The 12180-nt window shown below is 39.5% G+C and overlaps 1 protein-coding gene across 1 annotated transcript in view; it reads left to right on the top strand.

The window, feature by feature from the left end:
• DOCK11 (dedicator of cytokinesis 11) overlaps positions 1-12180 on the top strand; it is a 207940-nt gene that overhangs the window by 116958 nt on the left and 78802 nt on the right. The window contains exons 42-45 of the mRNA XM_075835963.1: positions 7004-7117; positions 8351-8566; positions 9594-9651; positions 10723-10829. Coding sequence (XP_075692078.1) covers positions 7004-7117; positions 8351-8566; positions 9594-9651; positions 10723-10829 — 495 coding nt within the window. The remainder of the gene's footprint in view (positions 1-7003; positions 7118-8350; positions 8567-9593; positions 9652-10722; positions 10830-12180) is intronic.

The following is a 12180-nucleotide window of genomic DNA, read 5'->3' as shown; positions in this document are numbered from 1 at the left end:
TTTTCTAGGACGTTACAACGCTTAGAACTTTAGCAGCAATTTCTCATATTTTCAAGAAAATTTCAAAAGGCTATTTTTTCAGGGACCAGTTCAGTTCTGAAATGGCTTTGAGGGCCTTATATATTAGAAAGTCACCATAAATCACCCCATTTTGAAAACTGCACCCATCAAAGTATTCAAAACAGCATTCACAAAGTATTTTAGCCCTTTAGGCGTTTCACAGGAATTAAAGCAAAGTAGAGGTGAAATTTACAAATTTCATTTTTTTTCTTCAAAAATTCATTTGTAATAAATTTTTTCTGTACCACAGAAGGTTTTACCCGAGAAATGCAACTCAATATTTATTGCCCAGATTCTGCAGTTTTTAGAAATACCCCACATGTGGCCCTAGCGCGGTCATGGACTGAAACACAGGCCTCAGAAGCAAAGGAGCACCCAGTGGATTTTGGGCCTCTATTTTATTAGAATATATTTTAGGTACCATGTCAGGTGTGAGGAGGCCTTGTGCTGCCAAAACAGTGGAAACACCCCAAAAGTGACCCCATTTTGGAAACTATACCCCTCAAGGAATTTATCTATGGGTATAGTTAGCATTTTGAACCCACAGTTTTTTTGCTAAATTTATTTGAATTAGTATGTGAAGATGAAAATCTACTTTTTTTCTGAAAAAAGGTAGCCATTTTTAATTTTTACAAGGAATAAAGGAGAAAAAGCACCCCAACATTTGTAAAACAATTTCTCCTGATTACGTAAATTCCCCATATGTGGTAATAAACTACTGTTTGGACCCACACCGGGGCTTAGAAGGGAAGGAGCGCTATTTGGCTTTTGGAGCTCAAATTTAGCTGGAATGTTTTTGGGTGCCATGTCGAATTTGCAAAGCCCCTGAGAGACCGAAACAGTGGAAGCCCACCAAAAGTAACCCCATTTGGGAAACTACACCACTTAAGGAATCTATCTAGGGGTATAGTGAGCATTTAGGCCCCACACGTCTTTTGCAGAATTTATTAGAATTAGGCCGTGAAAATTAATATCAACATTATTTCCACTAAAATGTTGAATTTTTTCAATTTCACAAAGGATAAACGAGAAAATGCACCCCAACGTTTGTAAAGCAATTTCTCCGGCAATACCCCACATGTGGTCATAAATGTTTTTTCATTAGAAAGTAATTAACCCTTTACGAACTGATTCATGTTTTGCTTTTTCGTTTTTCCTCCCCGCTTTCCAAGAGCCACTACTTTTTTATTTTTCTGTCAATAGAGGGGTGTGGGGGCTTATTTTTTGCGGGACGAGCTGTCGTTTTTATTGGTACCATTTTTTGGTACGATGCCATATCGGTGGACATAAACGGCTGTTTGGGCACGCTGTAGGGCTCAGAAGGGAGGGACGCCATTTGGCTTTTGGAGCGCATATTTTGCTTGGTAGTAGCTCTGGCGTTTTGCTGGTATTTCAGTTTATAATGTTGGGGCACATGTAGGCTGGGCAGAGTACATCACGGGCATAATAAGAGGGTATAATAATGGGGTAAATAAATAATAATCCACAGATATGTGGCCGGTGTCGCACTGATAAATGGTGCCCGATCTTATCCACTTTTGGAACACTCTGCACATTTTGCATCGCCATAATCTGGGAGCCGGAACTTTTTTTATTTTTTCACCACCGGAGCCGTGTGAGGGCTTATTTGTTGCGGGACAATCTGTAATTTTCATTGGTACCATTTTGGGGTACATGCGATTTTGTTGATCACTTTTTATTCAATTTTTCGGCAAGCCAGGTGACCAAAAACCATCAATTCTGACAATGATTTTTATTTATTTTTGACGGCGTTTACCCTGGGCTATAAATGACTATTATACTTTATTCTGCGGGTCGGTACGATTACGGCCATACCATATGTATATAGGTTTTGTTATGTTTTGCAGCGTTTGTGCAATAAAATAACTTATTTAGAAAATAATTTATTTTCTGTCACCATATTCTGAGAGCCATAACTTTTTTATTTTTCAGTCAAAAAAGCTGTGTAAGGGCTTGTTTTTTGCGGGACGGGTTGTAGTTTGTATCAGTACTATTTTGGCGTACATGCGACTTTTTGATCACTTTTTATTACATATTTTGTGAGGGGTGGTGACCAAAAAATAGTGATTCTGGCATTGTTTTTCGTTTATTTTTTTTGCGGCGTTCACTGTGTGGGAAAAATAATATTATAGTTTTATAGTTGGGGTCGTTACAAACGTGGTGATACCAAATATGTGTACTTTTTTTTTACGTGTTCATTTTTCTTCCTATAATGAAAGACTTATTATAGGAAAAAAAGCAGTTCTTGTTTATGTCAGTTATAACTTTTATTTTTACACTTTTTTTAAAACATTTTTATTCTTTTTTTTACTTTTTTCACTTGTCCCACTAGGGGACACTTAGACTTGCAGCTCTGATCGCTGCTGGAATACATTACACTACACACGTAGTGTAATGCATTCCAACTGTCATTGTGACGTGACAGTCACACTGACAGGAAGCCTACGACGACCACCCTCGGGGTGGTCCTCATAGGCTTCTGTACATGGCAACCCGGAAGCCATTGTCTGGCGTCCGGTTGCCATGGGTACCATCGCCAGCCCCTGTGATTTCACATGGGGGCTGCCGATCGGCGCTAAAGACCTTAATTGTGGCGTTCAAAATCGAGCGCCGCAATTAAGGGGTTAACTGCCGATATCAGCGGCGACAGGCCGCTGATCGGCAACGGGGAGAGCAGGGCTGACACCCTGCACAGTTAACCGCCGCTGCGGTGTAGCGCCGCGCGGCGGTTAACTGTCAAAGCACTGACGTAACTGTACGTCAAGGTGCGCGAACTTACTGCTCACCATGACGTACAGTTACGTCATGGTGCGTTAAGGGGTTAATTCCTGCGAAACGCCTAAAGGGTTAAAACACTTTGTGAATGCTGATTCGAATACCTTGAGGGGTGCAGTTTTCAAAATGGGGTGACTTCTGGGGATTTTCTAATATATAAGGCCCTTAAAGCCACCTCAGACTGAACTGGTCCCTGAAAAAATAGCCTTTTGAAATTTTCTTTCAAATAAGAGAAATTGCTGCTAAAGTTCTAAGCCTTGTAACGTCCTAGAAAAATAAAAGGACGTTCAAAAAACGATGCAAACATAAAGTAGACATATGGGAAATGTTAACTAGTAACTATTTTGTGTGGTATTACTATCTGTTTTACAAGCAGATACGTTTACATTTAGAAAAATGCTAATTTTTGCAAATTTTTTCTAAATTGTGGTGTTTTTCAGAAATAAATACCAAAATTAGCGACAAAATTTTTTCACTAACATAAAGTACAACATGTCACGAGAAAACAATCTCAGAATCGCTTGGATAGGTAAAAGCATTCCAACGTTATTACGACATAAAATAACACATGTCAGATTTGAAAAAATCGGCTGGGTCCTGAAGGCCAAAACAGGCTGGGTCCTGAAGGGGTTAAAGACATAGGAATTAGACATTTGTTGACGGTAATCCCGAGGGGAAGCAAAGTCAAGAAGAAAAGAAGACATTCCCGTGAGAGATCTGTAAAAAGCTTAAGTAAATTAATATTAAGATACTACTAATGCTTAAACAAAAACATCTTGACATTGCCTGGTATTCTTTAGTGTACAGTGTGTAGACCAAAAGACTATTTTTAAGAATACATTTTCAAAAAAGTTTGCTTGAGATATACTTGACTGTTGAAACATGATAGTGGTTACAGCATGCTCCAATCAATGCAGCTGAAACATCCTTCTTCCTTTACCAGTTGGTTAGGGCATGTTCACACAGCCTATGCGTGAAGTGGAAAAATACGAGGCTGATTTTAAAAGAAATTAGCCTCTGAAACCCAGTCGTTTTTTAAGTAGATTTACCAAGCATTATTGAAGTGTTTTTTCAAAGCTTTTTTTGGCATTGTTGAATGTGAATGTTAAAAATCTGCTTAAAATTATTTGATTATTTATTTTACAACGCATTTTTTTACGCAACATTTTTTGAAAGAGTGGTGTCAAATTCCACACTTATATGAATTACACAGCTTTTTACCATTGAAATCGATGGAAAGCGGTTTGCAAGCATTTTCAAGGTGTATTTAAAAGCACGATGCCCCTCGTGCAACCAAAACAACTCTGACCGACTCGGAATATGGAGGCCAAGTCTACATAGTTACATAATTAGTATGGTTGAAAAAAGCCATATGTCCATCAAGTTCAATCAAGGGATGCGATAAAGGGAAGGGATGGAAGAAACTATAGAACTGTGTTTTACCCCTATCGATCCAGAGGAGGGTTTAAAAAATAAATAAGCAAATAGAAAAAATACCCATATGGGATTAACCAATCTTCCCTAAAAACGAATAACGTTCCCTCCTGATCCTAAGTGGCAATCCGACCGGACCAACATTCAGACAAGAATTCTATACATTGACATAGGCGCTGATATTTTTTTTTGTTCTAGGAAATTATCTAAGCCTTTTTTGAAGCCATCTACTGTCCCTGCTGTGACGGCTCCTGCAGTCGGCTATTCCATAGATTCACAGTTCTCACAGTAAAGAAGGCTTGTCGCCTTTGGAGATTGAACCTTTTTTTCTCAAGACGGTGGGAGTGCCCCCTTGACTTTTGAAGGGGATTTTACATGGAACAGGTTTTCACTATATGTTTTGTATAGGCCATTCATATACTTATACATGTTAATCATGTCCCCCCACCTCAGTCATCTATTTTCAAAACTAAATAGGTTTAATTCTTTGAATTGACTTAGAGTCTACATGCCCCTTATTAGCTTCGTTGCTCTTCTTTGTATTTTTTCTAATTCCAGGGCATCCTTTCTATGAACTGGAGCCCAGAACTGAACTGCATATTCTAGATGAGGCCTCACTAATGCTTTGTAAAGTGGTAATATTACATCCCTGTCCCGGGAGTCCATGCCTCTTTTAATACACGACGATATCTTGCTGGCCTTAGGAGCAGCTGACACTGCATGCTGTTATTTAGTGTATGATCTACAAGTACATCCAGATCCTTCTCAACAAGTGACTCTCCCAGTGTAGCTCCCCCTAGGACATATGATGCATGCAGATTATTAGTACCCAGATGCAAAACTTTAAATTTTTCCACGTTAAACATTTTTTTGCCAAGCGGACGCCCAAGCTCTCAGTGTGTCCAAATCAACTTGTAATTTATAAACATCTTTCATTGACTGAACTATACAACTACATAGCTTGGTGTCGTCTACAAAAATAGAAACCGTGCCATTAATCCCATCCTCTATATCATTTATAAATGATGCCACATATCTAGGATGCCAACAGATCCAAAAATATTGACTTTGGTCTCATCAGATTAGAATACTAATTAAAAACATCTTGACCTTTAAAAAAATTAGCCTTGGTAAAAAGTAAACGAGCTTTCTTGTGCTTTGGCTTTAGAAGTGACATAACTGCATTACAATTTTATGCAGGATTCGTCTTACTGTGTGCGATTAAATAATCACTCCAGTTTGGCTTGCCACAGCTTTTGCCAGCTTAAAGACACTTGCTTGGTTGTTCTCCCAAACATTTCTCATCAATATTCACTCATAACAAGGTGAAAATTTACGGAAATAGCCTGAAAGTTTCAGGAAGCTTGTATTATTGTATTGCTTTTGCTACTGTGTTCCAACTTAATATCAGTGATTTGCTAATCTTCATGTTCCCTTTGTACTCTTTTGTGCAATAAAGAAACTTTCTTTCTCAAGTTCCAGACAGTTCTCTCCTATGTGGTCGGTGATGTGTCAGAAATAAGTTTGAAAGTTATTCAATGAGTTATGTGAAACAATTAAACCGGATTGAGTGTGATGGCTTAACAGACTTACTTGTGGATCAATTAACCTTAACTAGCCCAGAAAACATTTTATTAAAGGGAGTCTGTCACCAGAAATTGGCCTATAAAAGCAGCAGCACATTAAAATAGTGTGGCCTCTCCTCAATATAAAGCAGTTTTCGTTTTTCAGATGCGTGGCTCCGTTGCAGAATTATAAGTTTATTCTTTATATGCAAATTAGCTGTTTGGAGCAACGAGGGCGGGCTGGGGAGGGAATGTAGAGCTGTTTGGAGCAACGAGGGAGGGCTGGGGAGGGAATGTAGAGCTGTTTGGAGCAACAAGGGCGGACTGGGTAGAGAATGTAGAGCTGTTTGGAGCAACGAGGGCGGGCTGGGGAGGAAATGTAGAGCTGTTTGGAGCAACGAGGGCGGACTGGGGAGAGAATGTAGAGCTGTTTGGGCAACGAGGGCAGGCTGGGGAGGGAATGTAGAGCTGTTTGGAGCAACGAGGGCAGGCTGGGGAGGGAATGTAGAGCTGTTTGGAGCAACGAGGGCGGGCTGGGGAGAAAATGTAGAGCTGTATGGAGCAACGAGGGCGGGCTGGGGAGAGAATGTAGAGCTGTTTGGAGCAACTAGGGCGGGCTGGGGAGGGAATGTAGAGCTGTTTGGAGCAGCGGTGACGCCGTCATGTGTCAGTCCTTTACATGCTCTATATTGTACACGATACAGATTTTGTTTAGGGTAAACACGTGACAGTCCTCTCCTATCTGAAGCACCACTTTAAAAGGTGTCAGGCAGCCTGAAAAAGAAAGGTAATGATAATTTTTGAAAACCTTTGGTGGTTGTACCCCAGTACACTCCATGTCTGTACGGGGTATTCACACTGTCCTTACGCTGTGCTTTTATTAGGTTCAACACAGTATATAGTCATAGTCCTATGATAACATTGATGTAAGTTATTTGAGTAGGAGGTACTTTCCTTAGAAACATTGAGAAACTGCTCTGTATACTATAGAAAATAGAAGCAGGCACATGATTGGTTCCTGTCTTGTCTACATTGGTTATTATTATTTAGGTGTGTAAATGCTGACGGCCCTTAGGATCCTATAGTGCTGAGTAATATGTTCTAATATGAAAATAGAGCAGATTTGTAATTCTAAGATCTTTTTCCAGATCATAATTGCTGTAAGCCAGCTGATTGCGGATGTGGCTCTTAGCGGAGGGTCCAGGTTCCAGGAATCACTTTCTATTATTAACAATTTTGCAAACAGTGACAGTGCAATGAAGGTATATTTCATGTTTGTTTATTTTGTTATGAATTGTATAATTTGTTGTAACATTTAAAATAATGTTTTTTTTTAGAGAGGACAGTTATAGAGGAAATCCAGTTAAAATAATCTTCTAATATGTCATAGACACATGTAGGAAGATCAGAGCCTGCCGGTAGTGGCTGTGGATCATTATAGTATAGAGGTTACAATTATCATTAACTTTGTGAACAATTTTACGATCGTCAACAAGAATTGTTAAGGCTATGGTACTACTATGGTTCCGACCAATGGAAATCTGCTCCTTCCGTCAGAATTCTTAGCAAACATTTTTGTCGGTTCTTAGTGGTAAAACGTAATAAGCAATAAGAAATATGGCTGAAACTTTAGGGCATTAGTTGGGAAAGTTATCAAAACCGCAGGATAATGCAGGGGAAAAAACGCAGCTAATCGCGTGTTTTTCAATGTGTTTTTCAGTGCGGTAGTTTGATGCATAAATTGGTGCATTTTCATGCTGCGGGCTTTAGTGTGTTTTTCCTTAGAACTAGGCAGATACAATACGCAAGCAGAGATGCATTGAAGATAAATTGACCTGCTGCGGATTTTAAAATACGCACCGCAGGTCAATTCACGTGCCCAAAAGAAACGCTGCGTGTACATGAGATTTCCTGAAGTCTCAGTAACTTTGCTGGTACTGTGTTACGCTGCGGATTAGCCGCACGTAATACACATTGTGTGCATGGAGCCTCATACTTCCTTGTTAAAGAAACAAATAGCACACGGCATATGTTTTATTGTGGGATGCCTCTGTATTGAAACGCAGAGTCGACTGCGCTTTCAGTACAACAGAAAATAAGATATTCTGACTTATACCCTCTGAACATATGCAGAAAGGACAATCTTTTGGCATACATAAGGTCAATGGGTGCCTATGGCTAAGTTCCGCGTATGCTCCTTACTCGGATATTGTCTCTAGTAAACTTTAATTAAAACCCGGAGTGCCTGAAAGAAAACCTATTTAATCATGGGGAGAACATACAAATTCAACATACAGGACTGCTTTAAAATCTTTTTTTTATAGTAGTATAACTATTACAAAGAGTAGACACCACTGATAGGCTTTATTCATGACCAAGAAGGGATGAAAATCGTACACAAGTGGAGGGAATGTTGTCCCCAGCAGTTACTATCATTAAAATGAGTGTTGTTTATGGATCTTTCATCCACCATCTCTCAATGTGGCATGCAACAGGCAACAGCGTTTCCCTCAGAAGTGAAAGATCTGACAAAGAGAATCCGTACAGTTATAATGGCAACTGCTCAAATGAAGGAACACGAGAGAGACCCTGAAATGCTGATAGATCTACAGTACAGCTTGGCCAAGTCATATGCTAGTACACCTGAGCTTAGAAAGACCTGGCTGGAAAGTATGGCCAAGATCCACGTGAAAAATGGAGACTACTCAGAGGTGGGTGACTTGTGGACATTCACTGCTCCCTGTGTTTTTTTTTTTAAGAAAAAGCTGACCATTGTGTTGTTTTGTAATTTGCTAAGTGGGCATAATTTTACCTGAAAATGAAAAAATTAGGTTATACTTTGCATCTCAATTATACAACCTAAATTAAGGTATTGTGCAAGATTAGAAAAACATCCTGCCTTATACCAGAAACAGCGCCACACCTGTCCATATGTTGTGTCTGGTAGTGCTACTCAGCTCGATTTAAGTAAATGGAGCTAGCTGCAATACTACACAAAACCTGTGGACAGGTGTATTGCTATTTTTGGAAAGGTGTGTAACACTCATATGTATTTTGTAAGGATGACTGCCACTTGGTTAGCAGGTAGCACCTAGGGTGCATTTTCATATGGGTATAGTCAACTCTTATGGGATTTTCCAGGACTCTTGACCAGTATGATCTGTGATGGTCCAACCACCAAAAACCCCACAATACTGGGCAGCCCTTTTAAGTGATCGGGAATGTTATGATCCCATCTTTCCTAAGGGCAGTTGTTCTTGATACTATGCCAAGGGTAGTTGCTCACAAAACTATGTGTGCGTAAAATGCGTAAGCGGTTGTTTGTTTGTTTGTTTTTATCTCTTTACTCCTAACTAAAGATATGGATTTTACCATCACAGTACTGGATTACCTTGCATATTTTGAATTTCTGCTAGATACTATTACAGTGGATATACAGTGTAAAAGCCCATCTGTTGTATAAATGTGGGGAAAAAAATAGCTTACCTGTGCCTCGGATATCCCAAGTTCTAGGCGTCCTCGGACGCTTGTGCGTCTGCCGTTTCCCCAATGACAAAGCTTCTGTTCTTTTGCTTTCTCTGGTCAGTTTGTTATATACATCATGTAGATTGAAATGATCATCCAGTAAAGCCAAAAGATTATATAACACACATCTCAGCAAAGAAATGTTTCCGTAAAATTAAATGTTTGAAGATAAATACAAGTGATCTGAAAATGACATCATATTTCTTTGTCTAGGCTGCAATGTGTTGCATCCATGTCGCTGCCCTAGTTGCTGAATTCCTCCACAGAAAAAGTAAGTTTCGCAGTTCTGTGTGGAATTAGATGACGTGTGTTATTGTATAGTATTATCTGTTTAGAAGACTATTTGACCTACCATTGTATTCTATATGTCAGTGTGTTCTACTTGTGACTGTTTGACCTGCCAATTTGATATTTGTTCTTTGTAAATAATAACAAATTTATGTCCAATTAAACACAGATTCGATGAAAAGGAAAACTTAAAAAATAGCACAAAATATTGAATATCTGTGGATATGGTTTATCAACATTTTTACTGTCGTCAAAACAAAAATGTTTGATGCACTTGAAAACAGTCAAAGTGCTTATAAAGTAAATGTTAGATCAAATCCAGTTTTTTGGACTAATGTATTACCTGGGTAAGCAACCCATTGAACTTCTAGTATATCCCAGCTAGTCCTGGTAGATTGGATAGTTTAGGCTGGGTTCACACCCTCGTCGGGTCATTCAGTTGTTCTGCTCCATCAGAGGAGCAGAACAAGGAAATACCTGAAGCAACGGTTCTGTTACACCACGGGCACCACCGGCGGACAACAGAACCCATTGACTTTAATGGGTTCTGTCAGCTTTCCGGCAGGGTGTCCGTGGTTTTACGAAAACAATATCACAGCATACTGCGCTCTTGTTTCCGGTAATCTCGGCCTGGTCTGCGACAGAATCCCCTAATGGGGCCTTCAACGTAGATGTGAACAGAGCCTTAGTCTGTAGCGTTGACCTGCAGCATTGTTAGTCACTATCACTTTTCTCTTCAGCTTGCAGTTGACAGTTCCATGGTAAACAACATATGCCTCAAAAAGTGATGTGAATTGAGCCTAAATATTATGTAAACATTTTATGTGTCATTTGCTGCCAATGCCCATGTGTGAATCCACCAACCACTCATCTCTGAGAATCTATCTACATTGCCACTTTTTATTAATTAAAAACAGAGAGAAGTTCTTTGTGAAGCTTTACGTAGCGTGCTTCCATCATGCTGGAGTCAAACTAGTTTACTAGAGAATAATATCTTGTGTGGTAGCTACATTGTCAGTGGAAGAATTCTGATTAAATCCATTTTTATTATCAGAACTCTTTCACAGTGGCTGTTCTGTGTTTAAGAAGATCACACCTAATATTGATGAGGAGGCAGCCATGAAAGAAGATGCGGGCATATTGGATGTCTACTACAGTGAGGTAACATTACACTGCTTACTTTTTTTTGCTGTTGCTCCCCAGACATTTATAAGTATAGCATTTAAAGGAGAAGTTGTGGGCTAGAGAGTTAGCCACATGACGTCGTAACTCAAACATGATATTTATGTTTCAGTAAACCTCTTGGAATGTATAGTGGCTGCATTTGGTAAATTTTATATAGACATGTTATTGTAAATAATGCTTTTAGAACAATATACTGTATGGGCCTGTTCACATCACCGTTGGGTTCCTTTTTGGGTTTCTGTTCATCCATTCCATCAGAGAAACAGATGAATGGAAAGCCGAACGGAAACTATTGCTTCCGTATGCAGTTGGTTTCCATTTGTTTCCATTCCGTAAAGTTTCCGTTTTGCTTAACGGAAACAATAGCGTTGTCGACTACGCTATTGTTTCTGTTAAGAAAAAACCTTAAACTTTAGGGAATGGAAACAAATGGAAACCAACTGCAACGGAAGCAATACTTTTTACTGTCATTTGTGCAAGAAAAGTACAATATCAAATGCTGGTGAAACCCTCTTATAAAGAGTAACAACACAGATTAATAACCTTTTACTGAGGCTGATATCTTGCTGTCTAATCTTTATCAATTGAAAAAGTTTCTGGATGCACGCTACAAGAAAAACAATAAGGCCTCGTTTACACGAGCGTGATATACGTGCGTGCGACGCGCGTGCTTTTCACGCCTGTCGTACGCACCTATATTAGTCTATGGGGGCATGCAGACAGTCCGTGAGTTTTGCTCAGCGTGAGTCCGCTGAAAAAAACTCACGACATGTCCTATCTTTGTGCGCTGTTCGCGCATCACGTACCCATTGAAGTCAATGGGTGCGTGAAAACCACGCATGCCGCACGGAAGCACTTCCGTGCGAACTGCGTGATTCGCGCAACAGCTGTCAAACTCTCAATGTAAACAGAAAAGCACCACGTGCTTTTCTGTTTACAAACATCCAAACGGAGTGTCATAATGATGATGACACACGGAGCTGTTAAATGCCTTTTGCGCACGCAAAACGCAGCGTTTTTTGCGTGCGCAAAATGCACACGCTCTTGTAAACGAGGCCTAACAGTGTATGAATATATGGCATAGAAATCACCATGTATATAGGTTTATTTTTCCAATCCTTTTTTTAAATAAAAAAATAGTAAAAGTTATATTTTATATACATACCCCGGATCTATCCTTTTTTCTTTATACTACGGAGGATTGCAAAACCTCAGTTTAGGTGGTGGACATTAAACCACACCAACAAAATCTATAAATGTGTTCCTTCGAAGTCTGAATAAAGACAAACATTGGATGGCACTCTGTTTATCTTTGTGGTAATCTTTG

The sequence above is a fragment of the Rhinoderma darwinii genome, chromosome 8 (assembly GCF_050947455.1).
Source record: "Rhinoderma darwinii isolate aRhiDar2 chromosome 8, aRhiDar2.hap1, whole genome shotgun sequence".
Classification (NCBI taxonomy): Eukaryota; Metazoa; Chordata; class Amphibia; order Anura; family Rhinodermatidae; genus Rhinoderma; species Rhinoderma darwinii.
The sequence above is the reverse complement of the archived record's forward strand: the minus strand, read 5'-3'. Positions and strand labels throughout refer to the sequence as shown.